Below are 26393 nucleotides of genomic sequence, written 5' to 3'. Positions count from 1 at the left end.
CCTCCGTTTGGAGAAGCAGAGAGGAGCAGCAGCACAGACGCTGTGCATCAAACTGCTGTGGACAGGCTCAGCAACAAAAGGTATTTTACCTACTGAAAAACTCATTATCAGTTTAATTGTACGCTGCATTTTAGAAAGTTTTTGCTGCTTTACTTTGCTGTTAGGGCTGCAACTAACAAGTATTTTCATTATCGATTAACCTGTTGATCATTTTCTAGATAAATCTATTAGTTTTACGGTCCATTAAATGTCAGAAAATGGTGAAAAATATAGATGATTGTTTCCCAAACCCCAAGGCGACGTCCTCAACCAAAGACATTCAGTTTACAATCAGAGGACAGAAACCAGAGAATGTTTGAGAGGCTGAAATCAGAATTTAGACTCAAAATGGTTGGCGATTAATAATTGATTGTTGCTGCTCTGTGGTTTGACGGCCTGTTGCAGTGGGACACCGTGGTTGTATTAGCTAAGTACAGCTCTCTCGAAAACAACCAAACTCCGTAGGAAAAAATCAGCAATTTTACCTTGGGGAACAAAGGAATCGCTGATCGCTGCCTCGATCTCTTTGTTTGTTTGTGTTATTGTGTGATTTCTGTGTTTCGAAAGGATAGTTTGGATTCACTCCAGTCAAAGAATACCACAAACTAACTAACATATGGAGGCAGTGATAGACTGGCAACTCCTGTGTTCTGTAAGTTAAAATGATTGATTTCACCTATGGGGTTTGGTTGGTTTGGATAAAGTTGCACTTGGGTCATGTAACCGTGGTTTCTCTGCAGGAAAAAAAGCTTTCTGATGGCAAAGTAAAGCATTGAAAATACTCGAAACATAGTGTACACTGAAACATTTATCTTTTTTTTTTAGGTGGACCTTTTTCAAGTCGCTAAAATACCTTTTGTTGTTGATCCCGTCCACAGCAGCCGGTGGCCCTCTCTGCTTCTCCTGGACCTGCCGACCTCCATCTGCTGCAGCTAAAACACTGACTGTTGATAAGTACCTCACACAACCCCGCCTCAAACAATCCAAACTTTCACTTTCAGATTTGATGTCAACGGGTGACGAGTCACCCATCAAGGCTCTTAATACTTTATACTATACAAAAATGTACATTCATTCTGGATCTTGACTTGAGCTATGAATTGGCAATTGCAGAGTAAAATTTTGAGTTAGTGTTAAACGTCTGTCAGAATTTCTTTTGTTTCTGTTTGTCTTGCCTACATTTTGAACAAATATAAAGCATTGCCTCTGGGAAGTGTGGGTCAATCTGTTGAAACACTGTCAAAGAAAAGAGGAAACGTGTCACTGGGCTTACTGTTAAACAGGTTTCATGAAATTGTTCATTTGTGAAAATAGCAGCCCCGTAATAAATAAAAACACTTAACAGTAGAACTCAAAAGACCGATGCGAGGGTTGGACTTGATGTGAAAGTAACGGCAGCGGTGTGGCGCTCCGAAAAAAACAAAAAACAAAAACAAAACAACAGACTCTCTCTCCCACTTCTTACTTTACAACATGAAACAGCAAGGCTAAAAATACCCCTTTACCCACTCAATTATCTCTCGTTTAAAAAAATAATCGCTCTCTTTTTGACAATCACTCTCATTTGTCCCTTATGAAGAGGTGAACCCCGTCCCCCTTTCCACACCCTCAACGGTTTCAGGTCGGGTCGCAGGCCGGCCTGGCTCGGGCCCGGTCCAAGACGAGACACCTGATGTCCGCGAGCTTGGACCCAGCAGTCAACCGATCCGGGAACACAGCCAAGATGGAAAAAAACAGAAACAACACCGTGACCTTCCCTGACACTCTACACACACTTTCTCCGTCTCTCTCTGTCTTGATGATTGCATTAACACTGGAAAGGCCCACAGTACAGATGCACACACACACTTACGTTTCACAGTCGCACTTGCTAACTCACTCACACACACAAGCACTGTACTTTGTGGTCAAGCTGGTGGCTAAGAAGACAAAGTTTTTTTTTTTCTTCTTTTTAATTTCACATACACTAATTGTAATAAGTTGTAGAGAAGATGCTCTTCTTTTTTTTTTTTTCCTGCCCCGTGTGGAGCAGGGCAGATGCACTTCAAGCGGAGGTGACGTTGGGTTGCAGTTGTTGTTGTTGGCCGGGATCGAGCTGAGGCTGAGTCTGGAGCTGCTGGGGTTTGGGGTGGTGCTGGAGCTGGGGGTGTGACTGCGACTGCGGCTGAGGCTGGGGGGGAGGCTGGGCCTGTTGCTGAGGCTGGCTGAGTCCTTGCTGGGGAGGCGCGGCGCTCGAGCCGGCGGCCGACTGGGCGGACAGCTGGGACAGCTGCTCGCTGTTGGCCAGGGATTTCAGCACGGCGTTCTCCCTCTCCAGCACAGAGTTCCTCTCGTACAGCTCCTTGATCTGCTCCTTTAAGACCTCCACCTCTTCGCGCACTGCGTACATCAGATGGCTTTTCACCAGGTCCTGCAGTGGATGAAGAGCGTGACATGAAACAACATATAGGCCCTGAGCCGGAGGCGGCACGGTCACAAGGAGGCTGATTTATCATGTTCAGACAAGGACATCAGAGTGAAGCTCGATGCTGAAGGCTACACTTGTTCATGTTTTCATTCTAGCTGTTTTCAGTGCTTCTTCATGCTTAAAGACAAACAGAAACATAAAGGCTGAGCTGCACCAACAAAGATTCATCTTAAAACCTGATTAAATCGAGGCTTAACTTTAAATTACAAGATGAAACAAGATGAAATTTAAAGCTCTCTTTAATCTTCAGTTTTGTTTTTACTCTAAACCTAGATTACATTTAATTCTTTTGCACTAAAACCTTAAACTCAAATGTAAACTTTGATCCAGTGTTTACTTTAAATTTACTCTTTAAGCTTTAAAATGGCTGCATTATTCTTTAGATGGACTGCCAGATAATAAAGGGACAGACTCAGCCCAGTTTTCTGATGTGTCTCTTTATTTCACACCAGCTGAACCATTAAAACAGTCTCTTTACTGTGCTGTTGTTCATTTTTAATGGTGTACTATTTGGCCATATTACTCCACTAATTTGGCAAACAAGATTGTTATTTTGTTTGTTTGTTTGTTTTTTTTGTCCCAAGGGCCATGCTTTTATTTTGTAGCAACAGAACTCTTTTCACATTCATTTTCATACAAGAGATTGTTGTATAGTTGGACAGTTGTGTTGCCTCTTTATTTATTATGTATTATTTATTATTTATAGGGTATTTGGAGAGAGACGGCAACTGTAAAAATGTTTTCCCAAAATTTATTTTCCTCTGCGTGTAATTTAACAAGTTTTTTCTCAAAGGTTTTGGAATAAGAGACCATCAGTGCAGGAAAACTAGAACACTGAACTTGAAACAATGCAACTTATCTTATCTAACAAGCAAACAATGTAACATTTTATTAATTTTTTAGATAGCTGGTTCCACATCATAAGAAAGTTATGGCGTTTTTCACAGAGAGCAGGTCCAGACTGAACTCTTTTTAAACCTGATTGTGCACGAAGGCGATCCTGGCGAGGAAAACTTCCTTTTTAACTAGCTGACAAACAATGTAATGTTAAGGAATACAGAGCAGCAGAAAGTTAACCCTTTTCTCCCCTTTTATACTTTCTAGGTCCCTACAACACTTGAATTTAGATTAATTGAACTGACAGTTTTTTAATTGTGCAACAGAGCTCTGCTTTATTTTGAGTCTGAATTTACTCACTTTAAACTTTCTCAACTCTGATTACAGCTAATCTTGGATTTAATTTATCTTTGTTGGTGCAACTCAGTCGAAGACCTTATAGTTATTAAAAGCAAGAACATGTAAAGACGGGCGTGTAAAGCAGAACCCAGATGACTTGGATTCAGTGTCATGATACAGTAGTGTTTGTGTGGAAAGACTCTGATCTTTCCATGTAACTGAATACCTTTGTAATACCTGAGCTGCAACAATCAGTCGATCAAAAAAAAAGTAGCTGTCAACTATTTTGATAATCCATTTTTAGGCAAACATGCAAATCATGAAAATAAAAGTGCAGCCGTACTTCATACATTTTAAAGCGAAAAGTGAGACAAAACTTTACTCAGAGAAGTGTATGATCGATGGTAAAAGGATTACTCACCATTGCCTGTTCAATTTTATTATCAATGGCAGCAACATTGGTTCCCGAGGCCCTGTGAGACAGAAAAAACAGATAAGATAATGTTAGAATTAATCTCCTGTGGAAAGTTATTTTTCTCCTGTCAGCAGACTCTTTTTTTTTTCTGCTTTCTCATCTTTGTACCTCACCAGATGGCAAAAGCAGAAAACACTGGAAAACCCACAAATGAACTTAACTGGAAACACAATCAATGAAATAAAAACTCGGAAACTCGGGAAAGGCAGACAAGACACTTGTGCTCAATTTATCAAAGCACCCGCCGTCGGCTCACCGCGGGAATCTAGGGCAGATCATATAAAATAACCTGTCGCCACGCTCTGCCATAACATGTACATTAGAGCTCCAATGTAGGTCAGGTCACTGAGGGCACGGGAGAACGAGACGAGCCGGGCTGCAGGCGACGCGGCCAGTCAGAGTTGGTACGAATAATGCATCGGTTTGTCGAAGTGTCGGTGTGGGAATGTCTCCAGAGACCGCCAGAAATCCCAACAGGTAGAAACACAAAACTGTTAATACCAACAGATTACACCATCTGTGAATGTATAGAAATGATGACCCCATTTCTTTGGTCCAACTGCGGCTGTCAAAAATATCGACACCTCTATAGCTTTTCAATACCACGTTTACAACAACACAATACTAACCGTCAATAGTATGAAAGGTACAAAAACAATGCTTGCTGCAGCAAATCCAGACAATGTTCTGTGAGTTTTTCTTTTTCTGTAGCAGAATTTTTGTGTGCCAAGGACTTTTTTTTAATGCTAGTATTAAATAAAAGTTTAAAATTCTGGTGTCAAGCCAAGTCTGGGTCCAACAAACTTAAATCCATCACGAATTAGATGTATCTCACAGATCTCTGCAGACTTATCAGCACATTTAAAACTCTTATTTTTAGAGCCATTGGCCTATCGCAGATATATCAGCGTATATGTTGTCCAATATTGAAGCTTTTTTTTTTTTTAACAGAAGATAATGCAATAGTTTTTATTTGTTAGCTTTATAGGCAGCATTTTGTATAGATTTAATCAGTTTTTCATTCATAAAGTTGAATATATTATATATTTTGCTCTATTTTTATTAGAATTATTTTAAATTATTAAAAATACAGATTAAAGTTTATGTATGTCATTTTTACCATAAAGTTTATTGTTAAATTGTAAAATATCCTGCCTCCCTTACATATTTTTGTCACTAGCACATTTGAAGGATCACACTATATAAAGAATATCTGCAGACATATTGATATCAGAATTATTTTACTCCCTAATATCACCATCAGGCCCTACAGATTTTAGAATAAAGTTTTAGTATAACTGTCTGATATGCTATGATTAAAATACATCAAAAAAGTTTGGTGTTGCCTTCAGGAACATTAAGATTTTTGCAAATTTTAAGTTAGTCTCTTTAAACAAACGCTCCTACTGAGTCTAATAAAACACTGATGACTCTACGCGTTTATTAAATATTGACTTCAGATCAGTTATCATCATTATGTATCGTATATGTATTGCTGTATTCGCGCTGCAGGCCGGGAGGGCAGGACGCCGGTGACCGTCTCCCGGTAACGTTACCGCGACGTTACCTGCAGCGTGTCCGGCAGGAGAGCAGCGGGTCGCCGGTTGCGTGCCGGCTCGGGTCCCCGGGGCAGCACGGTGGTTTGTAGGAGAAGGTGCACGGCATGTCCGCTGACTGCTGCTGGAACTACATCCGTGTTACAGCGGCGGAGAGGAAGTAAAAAAAGGGAGAGAGCACCGGAGAGCACCGGAGACGGTTCAGCGGAGTATCTGTGACCACATTTAGAATAATGAAACCTGAAGCGGCGGGTGGAGGAGCGAGAGGAGCTGACAGGAGGCGGAGAAACTGACATCTCTGCTCCGCCCGCTTCACACTGACCGACTGACTGAAACAGTCTGCAGGCAGGGCGATACGGAGGCCCACTGATGACAAGCTTAATATAGGTCACTTAACTAAACCGACAACTACAACTAGGTGTTAAATAAGGCTGCTAACTTTGTGCATTATCCTCAACTTACACTAATAAACAATTAATCGATTAATAATCAATACATATTGAAGGGATAGTTCATTCAAAACTGAAAATTCAGTCATTATCTACTCAGCCTCATGTTGAATGAAGATTGGGTTAAGTTTTAGTTTTTTTTAGTCCACAAAACTCTGCTGGAGTTTCACAGGAAAACAGTGCTGCAGAATCTCACAAACAGTGGAAGTGAATGGTGACCAGTTTTCAAATGTAAAAACAACAAGAAAAAAAAATATAACATGCCTCCATACTGATCGTCTGGTGTAATTCAAGTCTCCCAAAGCCCCAACATGCCAAGCTGACTAAAAGATGTTATTTCCACCATGTTTTTAACCTGAATCTTCACTGTAGATCTTTAGCTTGGAGCCACGTTCACGTGCACACTGTCTGAACTGTGTGTGTGTGTGGTGTGACGGTGTGCAAACGGCATGTTGGGACTTTAGGAGACTTGGATTACACCAGATGAGCCATATGGAGGCATTTTATGTTTTTTTTCCAGTTCTTCTTCCAGAATATAGTCCTACTAAGCTGTTAACACGTTAATGAAAATTAATATTCTACTAATATTCCTAATAATAAAAAAAGTGGGCAGGTTGGAGCCTCTCTGCTTCTTTGTCTCGAAACAGTATTTTTTCAAATTTTTTCAAACGCAGCCTCCCTCTTTCACTCCAATGAAAACCTGCAGATATCAAAGTGTTTCATAATGTTTAAAAGTGGGCGTGTTTCTCCTTCCAACCAGAAACGTGGGCTTCTGTTTTGTGCATGAATTTCTCCCCCCGCCTTGCAAACTGTTTGCCTGGTTGGGTTGTTTACAACGCACACAGCAGCTGACAGTAAACAGGCGTGTGCAGGTCATGTGTCGCAAACTGCGGTAAAATCCCCAACTGAGAATCATATTCTTCTTGCACCGTACACACGTCCAAAGAATTCTCCTAAAATGTGAATATCGGCGGATCGCATGTGTGTTAATCAGAAAATGCTACATTCAGAATATCCAAACTGGCCTGCATCAAAATCAGAATATTCTCAATACAGTTGTGGGAAATGTTAGTTTGTCAAGACTATATATGAAACTCATAATTATATTATTGATGGATCAAATGAGTTCAAACCACATGCAGCCAGGATTATTCAGGACCGGAAAAGTATTAATAACAAGATGAACAGTCTTAAGGCCTAAAGCTGAGACTGATACATCATTTGTTTTTCTTTTTCATAAACCAAACTTCAAAATATGACCTCCTGAAGTAACCAGAACTCCTCCCCTGATTGTATACTTGCCTACATTAAGTGCCAATCCGTCCAGTGAATGTGGATAAATTTCACTGGATTATTAAAAACTTTGAATATCTAAACCAAATGTCACGATAGTTCATCCAAAAGTTGTTGAGTCATTTAACACAAAACCTCAGCGTGGTGCCACAAGAACAGTTGGGATCAACAAAGTCATTACGGTTCATCCTCCCTACAATATCTATACAGGGTTCAACATGTTTTTCCGGTCGGGCACGTGGGTCACAAATCTGCTTGCCCTAAGTAAATTTTTACTTGCCCCTGGACAAATCGTTTTATTTATCAGTGGTTATCAAACAACAACAAGACTAAAGTTTATTGTCGCGTATAATTAAGGCTGAAACATCTGTAAAATGTCAGAAAATCATGAAAAATGTTCATCCAAAGGTCTTTAAATGTCTCATGTTGTTGATTAAAATCCAAAGATATTCAGATTATTGAGAGGCTGCATGAAAAAATTACGTTAACCACTAATAGGTTATCAAAATAGTTTAATAGTTTAACTCTTTTTTTTTAACCACTTGTCCTTTTGGGTAAGTGAGTTGCCAGATTTATTTGCCTGACATGGCATATTACTTGCCCTGGGCAAGTGGGCAAACCTTAATGTTGAGCCCTGCAGTACCAAGCTAACAAAAGATGAACTTTAGTGAAATGATATATCTCCTTTATTTAACCAGGTAAAACCTCACTGAGATTAAAAATCTCTTGTTCAGTAGTGACCTGGACAGGAGGGCAGGTTATCATAACAGACTCTTGCTTGTTTGTTCACCCGACATGAATCACATCCATTTAACTTTCTCTCACTCTGTATTTCTCCCCTGACCATCCATGCTCTCCCCTTCAGTGGCTCCACTGCAGTTTGTTATTGATTGTGACAAAATGTCAACTGTCGTAAGATTTCTCAGGTGTAAGCTGCTGCAACAACTGCTGGAAAAAACTCAATGATGAGTGATGACCACTGATTTAAATGTGAAAACAGGGGCATCATCACAATTTCATGTGACTGACTCTCACCACAACAGCTTCAGACTTGTCCATGTGAGACTTACTCCCACCTCTGGCAGAACGTCTCACTTGATTTGCTCTCGATGCCTGTAAATGTTAAACGTCAGGTTGACTCTCGACAAGATGAGGACAAGATGTTCTGTTTCTCAACACCATCCAATTTATGTGTGTGAGGCCAGCGGAAGCACTCAGTAGATTGTTATCAGCGGGCAGGACCTGGTAAGGAATGTTCTCCATACCTCTGCTGCTACGAAACACTGTCACTCATATCCCCCTGTCCTACAACCGCTGCCTCTGATCTCTGTCAGATACGACAACGTCTTACACGAGCTGCAGGCAAGTACATCACACAATGAACAAAGCAGACGCGCTGACTAAAATACACACGTTGTCACTCAGGCTGATACAGATAGACACACACACACACCCATAACTTCAAGAATTTCGAACAAGAATTCACATTTCTGCTGTCACTGCTCGCTCATTAGTGTCTCTTTCTTTCTCCCCCCCTTGGAGACCACATTATGTGACAAACCCCCCCCCACGAGCGGTTACATAACCAAAAAAACTGCACCAACCTCAGCTTCACCCTGTACAGAATGTGTGTTTAATTTATACGAGGCGTCACACACAGGCTCCCCTATAGTCTTCCTCCCTAACAGGAGTTTTCAATAGGCCTGTGCCCAGAGGAATCTCTCACTCTATAAAGTACAGACCCTGAACAGACTCTCTGGACTACACCCTTGTTGCTTCACCAGTGACTTCAGACAGTACAGACAAAAACATGCTCTGCAGCAGTACAACATATTGTACGTAGTGTTTCATGCACATGTATGGGTCTACTGCATTTCTACTCAGTTATGGACCAATATTAGCCAACCTATCCAACCTGGGCATTTAAAGGAGAAATCTGCAATATATTTACTGTGATACATCATAAAATGACGATGGTATGTCATCAGATATCAAGGAAATAGGCAGAGTTGAAATACAGGCTAGTCTGACAACAATGCTGCAGTCAGGTTCTGCAAAACCTCTATTTACTTGTGTTATTGTTCACTTGTTTCATGTTAATTATAGTTTGAATTAATGCTGTAAGTTTGCGGAAGGAGTCGTATAAAATCGTTCATAATATTTTAGAAGTAGCAGACGTTTATAACGGCTAAACTGGGCAATATGTTAATGGTGTCTGGCAGGAAGTCACTGAACTCAAACTCCAGAGTGTGTATTTTCAGAGCAGTGGGCTTTTTGTTTTTAGGATAAAGGCTTAGCTTTACACTGACAGACAAATGACAGAGTTACAAACAACTGATCAACTTACAGTGTAGGACTCGTCAAAATATAAAGCTGCGTTTGTCTTGTGCTCCTGCAGCAGAAACAACTCGGTTCAACTACAGATTGCATATTAAGTAGGGACATCCGGAGGAAAAAAGACAACAGTTCAAAGATGACATATATGTATGCATATGCATTATAATGCCGCTTTGTCACACACTTTCAAAAAATTAGAGCAGCATTGCAATTTCAATAATGTTCTGATTAACTGTGCAGCCATCAACACCATACAACATGTGTAAGCTGAATATGTGGCTGAGCAGCTGAACATCAAGAGGGACTGTCCTACCAAAGACGTACATTCAGCCATGACTGATTGGTTTACATGATTTAACTAATGAGAGCTCCAAAGTCAAACAAAGCAAACCAGGGCACAGATAGAGAGACATATGGGAAAAATTAGGAATAAGTGCAGTTGTTAAGACGTCGTAAAGGCAGCTGTTCTGGAGACAGATTCTAGGTGGGTTCACGCAAAAGTGTTTCTGGATGTTGACAACAAAAGGCAGACGCTCCCTGGGTTAAAGGAGAAAGGAGCCAAAAAAAAGTCCAGGAAATGTCTGGCGAAGGGAAATTTAGGCCCAAAGCTCATGTGAACAGTAAGAAATGCCAATTATGATTTTCCAAAAATGCTATTCAAACAAAAACCCAAATATATTTTTTCTCTTTTGAAAGATTATGAATCAGTACAGTAAAGCTAATAGGTGTTGTAGAGCAACATCTGGCTTCATGGTCAAAGAAAGTTTATATCACGTCGACACTCCTGTCTATATTCCTTCACTCACTTTCACAGCGCATCCCGAACGCTCCGTCTCCGCTACGACTGCATCATACTTAACCCGCCCAGTTTTCCAGCAGTTCATATCAGGCTCCAAATCCAATCCACCAAGGATTGTACGTGCAGCGTATCACTTGATGTTACCTAATCAGAATCTCAACAAAAAGCACCGATGACTAAAAACCGTATTGACAAGAAAGAGGCAGAGGATAAAATGATGAAATCAGCTGGGGCAGTGGGGGCGAGGCCACTGTGGCCACAAGGCATAAAATTTATTGAGGGGCATAAGGCTAAGCTGAGGGGGCACACTGGCCATGGTCATCATGGCTCCCGTGAACTTCCTGACCCTGGTACGGAAGCATTTTGGCTTCTTCTCTGAAAATGAAAAGAACAGGGATCTGGACAAGAGCCACAAAGTATGCAAGATGTGTCTAACTGAACGAATTATGGATCATTATGAATACACTATGATTTAAAAGTAGCAGGTAATTACATAGCAAGAAAAAAATCTATAGAAATCCAAAACCTTTAATGCATCAATAATCCTTTTACAATCACGTTACAGCTCTCTGAATCAAATCATGAGGTGTCAAGAGGTTCCCACTCCTATTTACTAACAAAAACAGATCAATAAATTATCAAAATAGTTGCAAATATTCTGCTAGTCAACAAATAAAATAATCATTTCACCTCTTTTGTCATCTATGCCTGACAGTGATACTGTGTTATAGCTTCTCAGTCCCTCCAGGAAATTGTGATGTTGCGATCGTACGTCTTTGCAATTTTGTCCAATCATCACAACTTTTCTGCAAATTTAGCGGAACGTAATTGCTTCCCTGAGTTCCACCAATCATAGCAGCCCCCTGCACAAACATCTATACATGCACGTCTCTATTAACTGATTTTTTTGCATTTTTATTTTGTCACAGGCACTCAAAACAACACAAGGTTTGTCATTGCTATTGACATTTTTATTAATGCTCTTTGCAACTCTATATTTTATAATTTTTCACTTAATGTTTTGACTGACTTTGTAAATGAAGACGTGCACCTGGAGGGTGTCAAAGAAAGTATATTTTGTTTGAATTTTTGTGATTGTGACCTTTTTTGGTAAGATGTCTTTGATTTTTAATGAATAATCAAACAAAAAACTTTTCTTTTGCAATTTTCACTTGCTTCTACAATTTCATTATGAAAAACACTGAAACATGTTGCAACATGCATCACAATTTTTTAGCAAAGCTGACATGAAATCAGGCATTTTAGTCTGTAAGATCCTGGAGGGATTGGTTTCTTGGCCTAATTACCTCACTCTTGAGGATTTTGTTCATTTGGCTTCAGTGGAGGCAACAATGCGATGTACTGACTCTACTGAGATTCAAACCACAGAAAGAGAAGAGAAGAAAACTCCCCTGGTGCACTGTCATTAGGACATGTGACAGCCTACTGATGGGTTTATAACTATGGAGACTGCAAAACATCAACAATGCAGTAATACTTCTCAAAGTGTGTGAGCTGGATTTTCACAGAGCCCCGAGCCAAGACGTGGATGATAAACTGTAGTTGTGCTTCCTGGAGCCAAAGATGATTTTGTTAAGTCATGACATTTGGGGGTGGCTACTCTTTACTTCAGCTGTAAGGTTACAGTGAAGGAATAACAATCAAGTCAAAGCCATATTAGGACACCATCTGGTGCCACAAGTAGAACTTCCAAGAAAAACTGGCACTGGGGTGGGGGGGGGGGGTGGAGGGGATTTTTGGAAACCACAACATGAGTGAGTAGTGTTTTGGGGCTCAAGAGCGAGTGCATGCCTGGTTAAAGCGCTGCTCCTGACACACATGATCTTGTTTAAGCCTCTAGATCTCATGTCAAAGCCAAGAACTTGTTAGATCGCCTGACTTCAATATAACACATGCAGAATGCATGCTAAAGCCGTCTCCTGTTTCTCCAGCGTTACAAAGCAAACAGTAAATAGTGTAACTGCTGATGTAAGGTCAAGCCCCGGAGGGCTAAGGGCTGGGCTGAGATGAAACAGAATGCTAATGAGGGTTTGAACTTAGTCTGCCACTGATTATGCAACCAACACTTCTGTAAACTTCACCTTTTGCATTAACACGGCCGACATTTATAAGCTGCGGGTAGAGTTTGGTGTTTCCCATACAGTGTTCGCTGTAAAGTACGAATGTCAATAAAAAGTCCATTAGAGGCAGGAAAGTTTACACTCACACGGAGCGTGGGCAACAGTGCAGCAGCGAGGGCGAATAACTCATCTGAACATCCAATAGTTGTCATTCCTCGCCTCTGGCAGATCTGTCGGCACATTTAAGAGCAGTAGGTTTCCTTCAGCAACGCAGTAAAAACAAAGCCTGAGTCTATTTATCTGGGCCTGAGACATGATAAGGCAAGTCGAGAGCTGAAGAGGCGAGGCCTGATCAAATGCCCAAGGACAACAGGTGCATAAGTCAATCTTAACTAAACATTTGTGACACATAAATTCCTCTAATCTTAAGATGTAAATTCAAGTTTTATTAGTCTAGAGCTTATTTTTCCATCAAAGCATGTAGCTTTGTAATGCAGAGCTAAGTGGCAGTAAAATCAACAAGTATACAGAGCATGTTTTAATTTCAATCATATCAAATGTGTATACATACTATTATTGCTACAATTATTAATTGACTATTAAATTAATTGCCAACTGTTTTGATAATTGATTAATCATTTTGAGTCTTTTTTTTTTTTTTTTTAAGAAAAAATCCAAACGCTCTGACTTCAGCTGCTCACATTGTCATGTGCGTTGAAATTCAGAGATCTGGTCAAATTTAATTTAACATTAAAAAAATGTTTTGTGACAGAGAAGAGGGGTTATAATTTAAGAAAAGAATTTAATTTTAAAAACAATGCATTCATACAATTAAGACCAGTCTGTGTATTTCAGTGTGCGGGGTGGACTGGGTTGGGTGATGAGTTGAAACAAAACACAAATATAAATCGCTTTTAAAAAACCATACAAAAGGTATTTTTGGCAGGTAAATGGATGAGTAAATGATGTGTGTGTACCTATTTATTCTAACACTGGGGACTAAATTGGGGATAGATGTACATAAGTTGCAAATAAATGTGGGAATTTTTTAAAATAATATATGATTGAAAGTGAATATTTTTGGGTTAAGGGCAAAACGTCACTTTGGGCTTTGGCCTCGACATTTTCTATGCACACACATTTTTTTTTTCCAAATGTGGCACTTCTAAAAAGTTCAAAAACGCTGTTCAACAGGCATGATTTATTGCAAGATTTATATTTTCTTTCTGAGAAATTGTGAAGTCCAGATTGATGAGGAGGAAAAAAAAAAAAAAAAAAAAGAGGGATGGGGAGGATGACACAGTACAAAAGGTCCTCTGCCAGAAACATGTGCCAAGTGAGCCACGAGGATGCCCATGTGGGGGACTTTTATTTGCAGCCTTCTGCACTGTCATTTGGGGAAGTTTAGCTGAGACAGAAACATTTCCCTGTAAACAAACCTGAATATAACACATGGAGTATTTCTTCACATATTGTAAGTTGCTTTATATACATTTCATTTTGACTATATTATTATCTGGCCATGTGGTTGAACATTATTCTGATACAGGGACTGAAAAGGATGTGTAAGAAATTTTAAGTCCGTGTCTTCTTTTGCTGAGGACATCTTCACTTTCACAACCTCTTCTCTGATTTTATCTGGGCGCCTTTATTGGGTGAAAGGTCATGGCGAGCATGAAAACAAACAGAATATTGGTGGCGCTTGCGCATGAATAGTCTTCTTGTTTAAGACGCCTATTCATCTGTGAGCGCCGTTGCTCTGTTTGTTTTGAACCTCAGACATGATCCCAAATAAACCTGAATAAAATAGACTGATTAAGGGTCAGAGCCAAAGGCCATCGCCAAGACCTACCAAGCGCAGAGTCTCAAACAAAGCCCTGGTTATCTTTGCTTCCATGGAGACAAAAGCAGCCCTTAGCAGAGATCGTGTATCCACAACAGCACCATTAAAAAAAAAAAAAAAAAGAAGTGAAGCATGGGGCCCATAACCGTACCATTTGTGCCATTTTACCACTTTGCTGCCTTCTGTTGACAGTGGAAATCACCTAAATTGGACCATTCGCCCATAAAGCAAAAAATTCATATTCTTCCTCTTAACTGTAGAGCTATTTATCCATCTGAATTGTTTGGTGTTATTTGCAGAGTTTTGGAGCCCAAGGGAAGTCTGCCTTCTCTTTAATATAATGGGACTAAATGGCACTCAGCTTGCGGTGTTTAAATCTCAACAACAGTGTCTCTTTCCAGAAATCATGACCCGCTTAACTCAAGATAATCCACAGACCTTGTTTCATTTGGGAACAACTTGTTGTCTGAAAGAAACAAAGTAGTTCTAGTAGATTCTTCCTACATGAAACTGCTCCTCTGTGGATTATCTTGAATAACCGGGTCATTGTTTCTGGAAAGAGACACTGCTGTTAAATGTTTTGCATGTAATTTTTCATCATTCATTTGTCATCTAGTTCCATTATATCTGAAACCAGGCAGACATCTCTCCCAATAGCACTACAGATAAGAGGAAAAATATGATTTTTTTTTAACTGTCCCTTTAAATTGGGCAACTAGAGCTGGCAACATTGAGAGTGGATAAAAATAAAGCAGATGGTGAGTTTTTAGGTAATAACAGTACCCACATCTCAGTTTAGATAGTGAAATTACAATGTTTATTTACCCGTTTGCATCTATAAACCAGGGCAGCAAATAGCCTGAAATTATTGTGTGTGTGTGTGTTTGTGTGTGTGTGTGTGTGTGTGTGTGTGTGTGTGTGTGTGTGTGTGTGTGTGTGTGTGTGTGTGTGTGTGTGTGAGTGTGTGTGTGCAGTCCCACGGTGGCTGGTGATGGTGTGTCAGCTGTATATTTCTCTAAAAGTAGTTTCATTTCCTGTCACTCAGATATGGTTTCATGTGCTTCCCTTTTTCATTTTTGTAAAAGGGCATCATGAAAATGTTGAAGGCCCTCGATAACAGTTTTTGCTTGTCACCAAGTGTCTGCGTGAGCCGAACACTAAAGTGTCGTTTCATCAGTTCAGAGGCTCAGTGATAAATTTAAAATGTGACCGTGAATAAAAGTCATTTGACAGAAACGTAACAGAGAGAGTGCTGCACTAGAAACCAGGCAGTTATTTAAGTTCTGTTACAGACATCAGCCTCCTTTATTCACTTGAATGCTGCATGTTTGGAGGGTGTTTTAATGTTTCATTTCTAACAACTGTGTTATTTTCACAGTTTTGGCCGTTTTCTATAAAGCATTAAAACATTTTACTAAACAAATTACCCCCTCGGATGTTGAGACTATAATGGATTCTCATACTGAAAGCAACATGTGCAGGCAGATAGAAAGGTTGTGCACAGACCGTTTTACCAGGTTACGAGGAAGTGAAAATTCATGTGAACGATATAATCATTACCAAAACCGCCTGTTTCAGCTTTGATCATCCACTAACTGTAAGTACAGATGGACAACGTGTCTCCACTTGCTCCAACTGTACAAAAATGAGGCCAACATATTCCAGATACGAGCGCTGCTATTTTCCATTCTGGACCCACATTCTGCATTGTAGTGATCCACCGTAGACGTACACTAAAACCTCGACTTGGCGGCGCTGCTCAGCCTTGCTTCTGATTTTTCCCAGTGGCCACTTGCGGTACTGCAGCAAAAAAATTCTCCAGCAGCCCAGAAAGCATTTTCCCCGCATACACCACCATTATAACATTAACATCTGTAAAAATGATGATGATCCATGGGTGTTTTATTTACCTGTAATTTATTTGTAAAACTTCCCTAGAGGCAAGAAAAAAAACACGTCATCACAATGTTAAGTCTGTGTCGCGTTGGAAACATGGCATATCTTTCCTGTCATGTTATTGTCGTCATTACCACCTAAGTACTTACATGCTGTAATATTTCACACTGCATGCTCTGCAATTCATTCATATAAAGGTTTGAGACAAACTTATAAATGTCACACAGTGTTGCAGCGTACTAAATATCTCTATATGCTATATCTAAATATATCTAAATGCTCAGTCAACCAAGACAGTTCTCACAGCAGACAGCTCAGTTAGCTCATCCAACGGGCCAGTTAATCACACAAAGTTGTCGATGCCTCATTTAAAGTTTTGTTGTCCACTAACAACCAATGCACGATGGATTTGCTTTTCACTTTACACAGACAGCAGCCACTGTTGTCCATGTTCAGTTTTTAAAACTTTAAACTTCCGACAGCTTCTGGCTCACTATTACTGACTCACTGTGAAATTAACAAGCTGCCGCTCGCTCTAAACTCACTCCTCTTTATATTTCTCTCTATACTCTGAGATACTTTCTCACCCACATGCACTCCCAGGTATCGAAATTTGGCACCGTCTGCTAACATGGAGGGAGCGGGGTGTATGATCTACACTGCAGCCAGCCACCAGGCAGCGATCGAGATGTTTCAGGTTTTGGGGAGCTCTCATGTTGTCCATCTCTATAAAACGTACAATGTGATCATCTTTTCAACTTTTTTTTTTTTTGATACAGCACCTCTAATGATATTGCAGAGCAGCACAATATGTTTAAAAAAATTATATTGCGATTAGTTTGATAGATATTAGAATATGATTCACGATCAGTGAGACTGACCATTTTTGAACATTTTTTCTTACATCTGGAGAACAAGATTTGTAGGGCAGGTCATCCCATGCAGAATTTCAACACTTGATATTTGATGATAGGCCGGTAGAAATTTTCTATTTTCTTTCTAAGCAATATGGGCTTAACTTCCAGGAACGGCGTGTATCTGACACTCTACGGACGAGTGTCACCGTGTCCCATCTGTTTCCGAGGGTAAATATCTGATGTTATAACAACTTTACGGCCCAAGTATCTGACCTATACACAAAATTGATAATGGCATTGGTATCAATAAAATCTTTTTAATTCATAACCCTAATACGTTTTAAACCTAATATTGGTTGATGTATATCCAGCAATTTTTCACATCATGGTTAACTGAATAACTTTGGGTTTTGGACTGTTGGTCAGAAAAAACAAGACACCTCTAAAACTTTTATAACAAAACATTTTAACAAAAACTTTATAAACTACATGATTGATTGATTGAGGAAAAAACATCAATCAATTTATTATTTGTTTTTATTTCAATCATTTTATCATTGATTATAAAGCAATTAGTCTATAAATTTTATCATTAAAGTGTCTATAAAAAGCTTTGGAAATGACCAGTTTTTTTCAACCCACAGTCCAAAACCCAGACCAAAAAGAATCGCAGTGTCTGCGGGTTAACAGCATCGTTTACCCAGAGTTGACGTCAGCTGACAGCCTGCTCTGCTTGCAGGTTAATGTCCACGTCTGTGCTCAATGTGGTCACATGTGGAGGGGTTATGCGACAGTTTTTTCTGGCACAGCCTACATTCAACCCCATTTCCATTTTCTAAATCGAAACACTGCCAAACCACGCCGGTTTTACGAGCTGTCATCTGTTCGACTTCGCTGTTAACAGAATCTGGGGTTGGGTGGGTCATCGGGGCATATGCCCAGGGCAAGAGGAGCTGCAGTCTGATGGGGCTGCAGCACCGGCTAATGGCATGACACCTTAGAGGCAACAGTTAACGGGCATTGAGCATGAATAAAATACTGATAAATAGTTTTAACAACTAGTATTACTGGAGCCGACGTTTAATCTTATAATCGACTAACCGTGCACATCCCTAATATATACTGTTACACATAGAGTGACAAAGACAGCATCAGAAGCTGAAAGAAAATTACAGATACACACTGAGGTGTTGTTGAGAGTCTATTGGCCAATCCTGTGCTTGCTGCCACACTTTGTTTCCAAACTCAATCCATGCATGTGGAGAAAAGCAAAGCTCACTGCTACTGAACACTGCACACATGTTGTTACACTCTTGCAGGCCTGTCCAGTCCAATCCAGTATAGTACTGTACCTATCACTGTGGGCCTTTGAGTCCCTTAATCTGCTGCCAGACTGGAAGGCCTGGTAGAAAGCCTTGGAGGGGTTCCTGTGTCAACCACATTCAGGGAAAAGAGAGAGGAGACAGAGATATATTGAAGAGCTGAAACAGTGAAAGCAGACGCAAACTTTGATTCCTAGAAATGTTTCCTTACGTAACTTCTTCCCCACCTCAGAGAACGCCCTCGCTCGTATCAAGCAGTCAACTTGGCTGGTGAAAAGGCTCTTTCAATAAAACATATGTGACATTCAAACACGGTAAAGAGAAGGGGCTGGGGAAAGGGAGTCTTGACCTCAACACAGGGAATGGTATGTTCAAAGGTGGAGACAGCTTCATAAACTTAAAAGGACCTCCCCTCCAGCTATTCACCTACAATATGTTAGCCATCAATCACACAGCCAAACACACAGTGTGGAAAAAGGGGGAGAAAATCAGCCATAACCTCTCGTTTACAGCTAAGAAATTGGAATTCTTCTCAGTTGTTACCTGTGTTGAGAAATTACTGCTTCATTCAGGGTTAAAGAGACAGCTCACTGCAAAATCCAAAATATATATTTTCCCTCTGGTGTGTAGTGCTATTTATCCATCTGGATTGTTTTGGTGTGAGTTGTCGAGTTTTTGAGATATGTCTGCCTTCTCTCCAACATAATGGAACTAGATGGCACTTGACTTGTGATGCTCAAAGAGCCAAAATCTTCCATTTTAAAAAAACTCAACAGTGACGTCTCTTTCCAGAAATCATGACCCGGTTACTAAAGATAATCGACAGACTTGTTGTGAGCAGTTCCATGGTGAAAGAAAACTGTTGCAGTAGATTCTACCAAAGAAATAAAGTAGTTCCAACATGAAACTGCTCACAGCAAGGTCTGTCGATTATCTTGAATAAATGGTTCAAATTCTTCGCCAAAAAGATATCGTATCAACAGCCGATACCCTTCGCTGTGTCTCTTTTTTCCTTCCGAGATGCACCACAAGTATGCAGGGGTGGGGAGAAAAAAGACCGTCAGAGGTGCCAATTCTGCCTTTGATTTTGATTAACAAAACTGAAAGCTAATTTCAATCGATTTTCGAGTTATTATTCAAATTGAGACGCCCCCAGTATTGGAGAGAAGTGATGTAACGATATGATAAAAAGTTCATGAGCATTTCTTGTTTGTATAATAATTTGTTTTTCCTTTAACTTAAACAGCTCCCGCTTTCCTTCTTTAATAAAATTCTAATAAAATTCAATAAAATAAAGTTAAAGACCAGCCATGACTTGAGAATGTGTAACAAATTGGCATTAATTCTCAACAGTGTGTGTATGTACTATTGTAAAACAAAAACAACGCAGCAGTAAATAGCAGTCATTTTATAAAAATAACATATATTTAAGAGTTTACCATATAATATCGCAGAAGATATCATTACAGTCCAGTTTGGTATTGAGACATTTTATTATTGCGATATTCGATATATTGTTACATCCCTAGCCAGTATTTCCAAAACTTGGCATTTCACAACAAAACTATCTAGATGGATAAAGAGATCTACAGGTAACAGGAAGATATGTTTTTTTAATTTTGTGGTGAACTGTCGCTTCAAAGGTTACATTTGTTTACTTTTTTGGTTCACATAGTGTCACATTATGGAATTTAACATTACCTCCCATGTTCCTGGTGAGCTACAAGTACACTGTGTTCTATGCCAAGGATGTATATTCGGGAAGGGGAAAGGAAATCCCCAGACTGACCCTGACACACACTTGTGTGCGTGTGCGCGCACACACGCACACTCACACACACTCATTTAATCTACTCCAGGCTTGTACCTTTCAAAACTAACTGCTTGTCTCCCACATCTACACAGATATAAACGTACACTGACATGAGCATATGCACACATACACAAATACTCATACAGAGGAGCGAGCCAACGCAGGCAGAGTCACACACACACACACGCACACGCACACACACACGCACACGCACAGAGAGCACAGGGGAATGAGGAGTTGATTTACAGCATGTGTGTGAATATTGTAGCAGCCAAGGCTCTTTTCCTAGAAATCACTGGCACAAACTCCCTTTGTCACATTACCTCATGACTAAACACTCTCACAGACCTCCTCCTATGCCTCTGCTTAATTTTACTTTGCGGGCTGTGCCGCGAGAAAAACCTCCACACACGCGTGGCAGGCACACACCTCCACAGAAAACCTCTCCTTTTCACTGAAAACTCTGAGCTCTGTGCAGGCCAGCCAGCGGACTGAAATCATCGGGGTCAGATGACTCGGAGTCCAGCAACCTCTTCATGAATGAGGTAAGAACTGGAGGAGTCATCGCTCCCTGTTTTCAAGTAGCAAACACTCGGCTCTCAATGGCTCTCTTTGTAACTCCAAAATGTGACATGTCAATATCCATTTATGAAAGCCCCTCTTTGTAAATCAACTAGTCGATGTGCTCAGCACTGCTGTCTTCCTCATAAACCCAGATGTGTGTGTGTGTGCGAGGAGGACAGAAAGAGAGGGAGTAACCCACCAGATATGTACACACACAAAAATCCCTTTTCTTTTTCAGAACCTGCACATGCTCAAGCTTTGCCCGACACTGCCCCAAAGCAAACGTATGACCTGGCAGCAGACGGAAATAACCTTTTGGTGCATTCTTGCTGGTTGATGTCACACATGTAACTGGAGCATGACACATGGTTTTTCCTTCAGCCTGCGCTGCAAAACAGTGGCCGCGTCAAAGGTTCACTTTCACGGTGTCGAACCTCTTAATAGCCCTGCTAACTCTCTGAGCACGAGAAAAGCCGCAGTGGCCTTAAGTGAAGTGTGGAAGGAAGTGAGAGTAAAAGCGCGAGAAGAGAAAATGGGAGAGAGCGAAAAGCGAGAGGAAACTACACAGAAGACAGAAGTGTTATGACAGCCTTCTGCACTAAGGTATCACAAAGGCATCCTGTGTTGGTTTCAGTGGAGGTCCCACCAGAGCCGACACTTAACTACAGGTTGTAGCTGTGCAAGACAGAGATACTATATGAAAACAGAGTACTGTGATTGGTCGACTTGGTCTGCTTGGGGAGTAACAAATATATATATAACAGAGTGACTTAATAAGGATGCAAAAAAACTTCACTGTATTTAATTAGTTACAGAAAAAAGACAGATTACAGATACATATAGTGAAAATAGTGATTATTAACAGTAAGTAAGCAGTAAGACCAACCACAAACGTTAGCTACACAGAAATCCAGTTAGCTAGCTACCATGTGAATACTACCATGCATCCCCCTTGTTATGCTGCCATCCCCCCTCTCCTTCACCTCGTAGCAGAGGGCGCAGAGGCAGAGGGGTCGGTCTGGTCTGCCTGACTTATTGATCCTTTACTGATATTTCAGAGCCGTGGTCGGGGCCACGTCTGATCTGAAGGCACGAACCACAATCAGGTATTACAATATAACGAACAAAAAGAGTTGTTTGTGAGCTGGTTTCTTAGTCACAGATGAACATAAACATAAATGGCTGTAAAAAATTAACAAATCAACTACTGAGTGAAAGTAAAAACAGAAGCCCCAGATTATTTTGTGGCGGTTTACTTGAAGTTTGAATGTGAAGCATGAATGGCATACTTAACAAAGTACATTTGAATACATATAACTACAGCTATTAATCTAAACTAGGGTTACAAATTTTGTAGGGATGCATCGATCAAGTACAAGTACTTACATTTGGGTACTTGTGGATACTGAGTATCGATATAAGTACTTAACAATGTCATTACAGTTCTTTTCACCACGTGTTCCTCACTTTCCAAATGTAACTAATGGTTGTTGCCATTTCCCGCCGCTTGCATTAGCAAACTCCTGCTGCCTCTTTTGATGTTTCACCCTGATTTTTCTCATATTGGAAGACATCAACTCTCCCCACCCTGCCTATTGAGCTAGCAAAGCCTTTTCCAGTGCAAACCCTCCCATTCTACTCTATTCAAGCAAATGGTTGCTTTAGTGTGCGGGGCCAAAGTGGCAGCGGCGGTAGATGGACAGGGAGAGTAATCGAGACACTAGGGGTGCAAAGGGAGGGGTTAAAAAGAGGGCACTGAGAGCTCTCAGTGTTGGTGCTCAAGAGGCTTCAGGTTCTCTGCACCATCCATCCATCTGCCACCGCGCAGAAGTAGGTCAAAACTATTTACATTTCAGCTGCCCTATGGGAGTTTCTTTCAGCGGGTTTTGGGCTGCAGACGAGGGAGATGGAGCACAGGGAGCACCCAGAGTCACAGTACAATTACAGAATAGCCACCAGAGGAGTCTGGGAGCTTGATTGCTAACACTTCACTTGCACCATAGCTTAGTACTAAGGAACGTTATCTCCAGTGATGACAGCAGGAACCTAGTACAACTTTCTGATCACGGGCCACACTTCCCCAAAAAGTCCCCTCTTCCAAGGAACTTACAAGGTACTTCCAAGAACCAACGGGGTGGAAACTGGTCAAACACAAGCTGCTTTCTTATGTGCAGAATCCATTCATGCTACAAGCCAGCACTGTTTGTAGTATAAAAATATCAAGACCAAGGGTTTTTTTTAAATGAAAAGTTAACAAGAGATATGCAGCCAACTTCCCAAAACTTACAGAGCAGAGCGATAGCGAGAGGAACTGGGTGAGCAGGCCAGCAAATGAGAGAGAAACTAAACTGAAACTTACATTTTATTTGCTAATTCTTTGCTAATCCTGCATTTGCTAAAGGGAAATTGCACCCGTTTTGCATTTCAAAGTCTGTTTACAGGTGTTGGGGAGCACTACTGCATACACAAAAAAAGTTGTATTTAAGCCTTTTGTGTCTCCAGAGAGAGCTGCATGAAGATAAATCACCTCAAGTAATGGCACTTGAGGCAGAGATGGGACTGAGGACTACAAGTCTGAAAGTGAAAAAAAAAAAAACTGTTGGTGTGGTGTAAGAAAGATGTGAACTTTCCACACCGCCCTCATCTTTCCTTGAGACTAGCAGCTTAAGGCTACATTAGCTGCTAGCTAGCTTAACACATCTGGTTTATTGATTTTTGTCCATCAATCAGTCCAACAATGTGAGCAGTACAGGTGCAATGCTGAATCAGTGGAATACTCATTTAAAGAAGAAAGAAAGATTGGGCACTGCATGCCTTCTTTGCATTGATTCAAACAGCACAGCTGCACAGTAGCTACAAGTTATGAAGAAAAACTCAAGGACTTTAACCAGGACTTTGAATCTGTTGTCTTTATTTGCCCTACTGATCCTTTGCTCTTCAGTCTAAACCAGGTTAGCTCAGCTCTCTTCCTGGGGCGACTGTGGTCCGGCTGGGTGGCCGTCTCAAGGTCCATTGCACTCAATCTGATGTCACTGAATACATTTCTGTTATATATATGTTGTATTTCATTTAACCTCAGTCTTTTAGCATTAACTGTTATCACTGTAAACTGTATATGTGCTGTGTGAGAACAGAAAGCTTGACAGGCATAGCAACAGTAACTAAAGAGGGCACGGTTTGGCCTATTGTGTTTTCAGTTGCAAGGCAAAGCCACAAATGTTTCTGAAGGCATTCTCAGTTCCTCAGTTTAGCTGCTCCAAATATCACCAAGGACCTCAATTTTTAAGTAGATAATTAAATGTAAATAACTAACAAAAGCAGTGACAGTACCCAATGACCTATGAGTTATTTCAGGAACAGTTAGCTAGGTGATGAAAAGCCATAAGTGCAAAACATCTAAAAAGAGACTCTCAGTAATGCTTCAAGTCACACAAGCGCCACTTTCCAAAAACAAGATAAAGAGCATATTCTCAGCTAAGCTTATCTACAGCACAGAACAAGACAGCCCCACTCAAATAAGCCACTAAGACGTGGGACTGAGCTGGTGACGTTCTTCTGCTTGTCAGAACAATGGAGGGCCTCCGTACCTGGGGTGGAGGTGATGACTGAAGAAAAGCCTACAGACATACAGACTAGAAGCGTTAGTTGAGACAGAACAATGCATCTTTCTTTGTGAAAACAGCTCGAAGGCTGCGAGGAGGCAGGAGGGGACACTGAAGATGAACAACTTGGCTGGTGTACACAGAAACACAAACACAAACACACACCTTTCACACAGCCAGTCGTTAAAGAGCCCATGGCAGGAGTGGAAGATTAATCATTATTGCTAAATATACTCGGTTGCCACTTTATTAGCCACACCTGTCTAAAACAAATGCAGTCTAATACAACAGCCTTGCAATAAATCCTTCTTTTACAATGGTTCATCTAATACAAACTGTTTAGAGAGGTGTTTATTATACTGAGGATAAGAAACACCTTTCAGTATAATGCAAGGCCAAGAGCAATATTTAAATTGCAGAACCTGCCTTTTTTTTTTTTTTTTTTGATGAGGGAAATATGTATGACAAAGAAGCATTATAATGAAGTACTGTAGTGCTGCAGAGACGCCCTGGACAACAAATCTTGTTCTCCAAATGTAAGAAAGAAATTGTTTGTTTAGTACAGTCCCCAACAAATGTCACATGATCATGATTTTAAATGACAGTATCTGTCAAAATAATCACAATAATAATAATCACTACATATTTGTAAGACTTTGTCAATGGCTAATAATTAGTCTGTAAACATTTGGATGGCCATTATGAAGTTGCAGCTGATGGTTATAATACCTTACGTGGGTCACGTGACATAAAAGCATGATCTCTTTTTCTTTTCCTACCCAAGTCGTTTTTGTGCTTTTATTTTGAAAGCCTACCTGGACGCTGCATATTTATTATTGCTAACTTGCCCTGCATGTGAAAAACTGACACTAGAGGGGTACCTGCAGCATCATAGTTTGAAACATGGGGCCACTGACCAAACTGACGAATCTGATGAGTTGGGAGTGAGAACGTGTTGTCTATAAACATCTGGGTAAGTTTCAACTGATGTTTATAATAGTTTGTAAATGTTTACGAAATTCTAGGGATGTTTCTGGCAACTAATTTCATTGTTGACTGAACGAAAATTTTTATTTTAGGCTAGTCTAACACTAAGAAAACTGTCAGAAAACAATTAAAATTGTGCACACATTGTCCAAAATAAATATTGTGTGTATTAAGAGGCATTAACCACATTATTCAATAACCAAATCATTTTTTAAATGCTGCTATGAAACATGACAACAACTAACTAAATGCATAATTTTTTTGCTCTCCTTGCAGGTTAGAGTCCACATGCTTGCACTGAATGTGGGTGCACATTGCTCTGATCAACCTACATTCAACCTTATTTTCATTTTCTGGGGTAAATACTGCCAATCCGTGCATGTTTTATAAGTTGTCATCTTTGTCCCACTTTGCTAATAACAACAACTGGGCCATACAGGCGTTAATGCAGCTCATGGTACTGACTGAGTAACATCTTAAGAGATAACAGTTAATCTGCATTGTACATTAATAAAATATAAATATTATCTGGATGGCTATTATAAAGTTGCAACTGATGTCCATACAACTTAATCAATGCTTTTAAAACATATATAAGCATCATTCAACTGTTTGTTAACAGTAAAATACCTGTTAACTTAAGTTTAACTATAAATTCACCATTAATTTATGATGGTACAGGAAACTGTATCGCTCCTTTACAGAAACAATATGTGGTACTGTGCAGCTCAAAAAGTAAAATATTACAGCATGAACTGTGGCAGCCAGGTTTAGAGGTCTGATTACTACTGAGGCCAAAGATGTCCAGTGAAATAATGAGTGTGCTTCTACCTCTGT

General features: G+C 40.3%; 1 protein-coding gene across 2 annotated transcripts in view; it reads right to left on the bottom strand.

Moving 5' to 3' along the window:
• Positions 1-1086: 1086 nt before the first annotated feature.
• LOC146317344 (TSC22 domain family protein 2-like) overlaps positions 1087-26393 on the bottom strand; it is a 34365-nt gene continuing 9058 nt past the window's right edge. Inside the window, exons 2-4 of one of the 2 annotated variants that reach the window (XM_084731396.1) lie at positions 18621-18695; positions 4104-4155; positions 1087-2449 (exon numbers count right to left, since the gene is read on the bottom strand). In XM_084731396.1, the coding sequence (XP_084587522.1) occupies positions 2084-2449; positions 4104-4155; positions 18621-18695 (493 nt within the window). In that variant the 3' untranslated portion in view covers positions 1087-2083. The remainder of the gene's footprint in view (positions 2450-4103; positions 4156-18620; positions 18696-26393) is intronic. The other variant, XM_084731397.1, reaches the window with a different exon arrangement.

This window comes from Lutjanus erythropterus, chromosome 12 (assembly GCF_056507025.1).
Source record: "Lutjanus erythropterus isolate fLutEry1 chromosome 12, fLutEry1.hap2, whole genome shotgun sequence".
NCBI lineage: Eukaryota > Metazoa > Chordata > Actinopteri > Lutjaniformes > Lutjanidae > Lutjanus > Lutjanus erythropterus.
The sequence above is the reverse complement of the archived record's forward strand: the minus strand, read 5'-3'. Positions and strand labels throughout refer to the sequence as shown.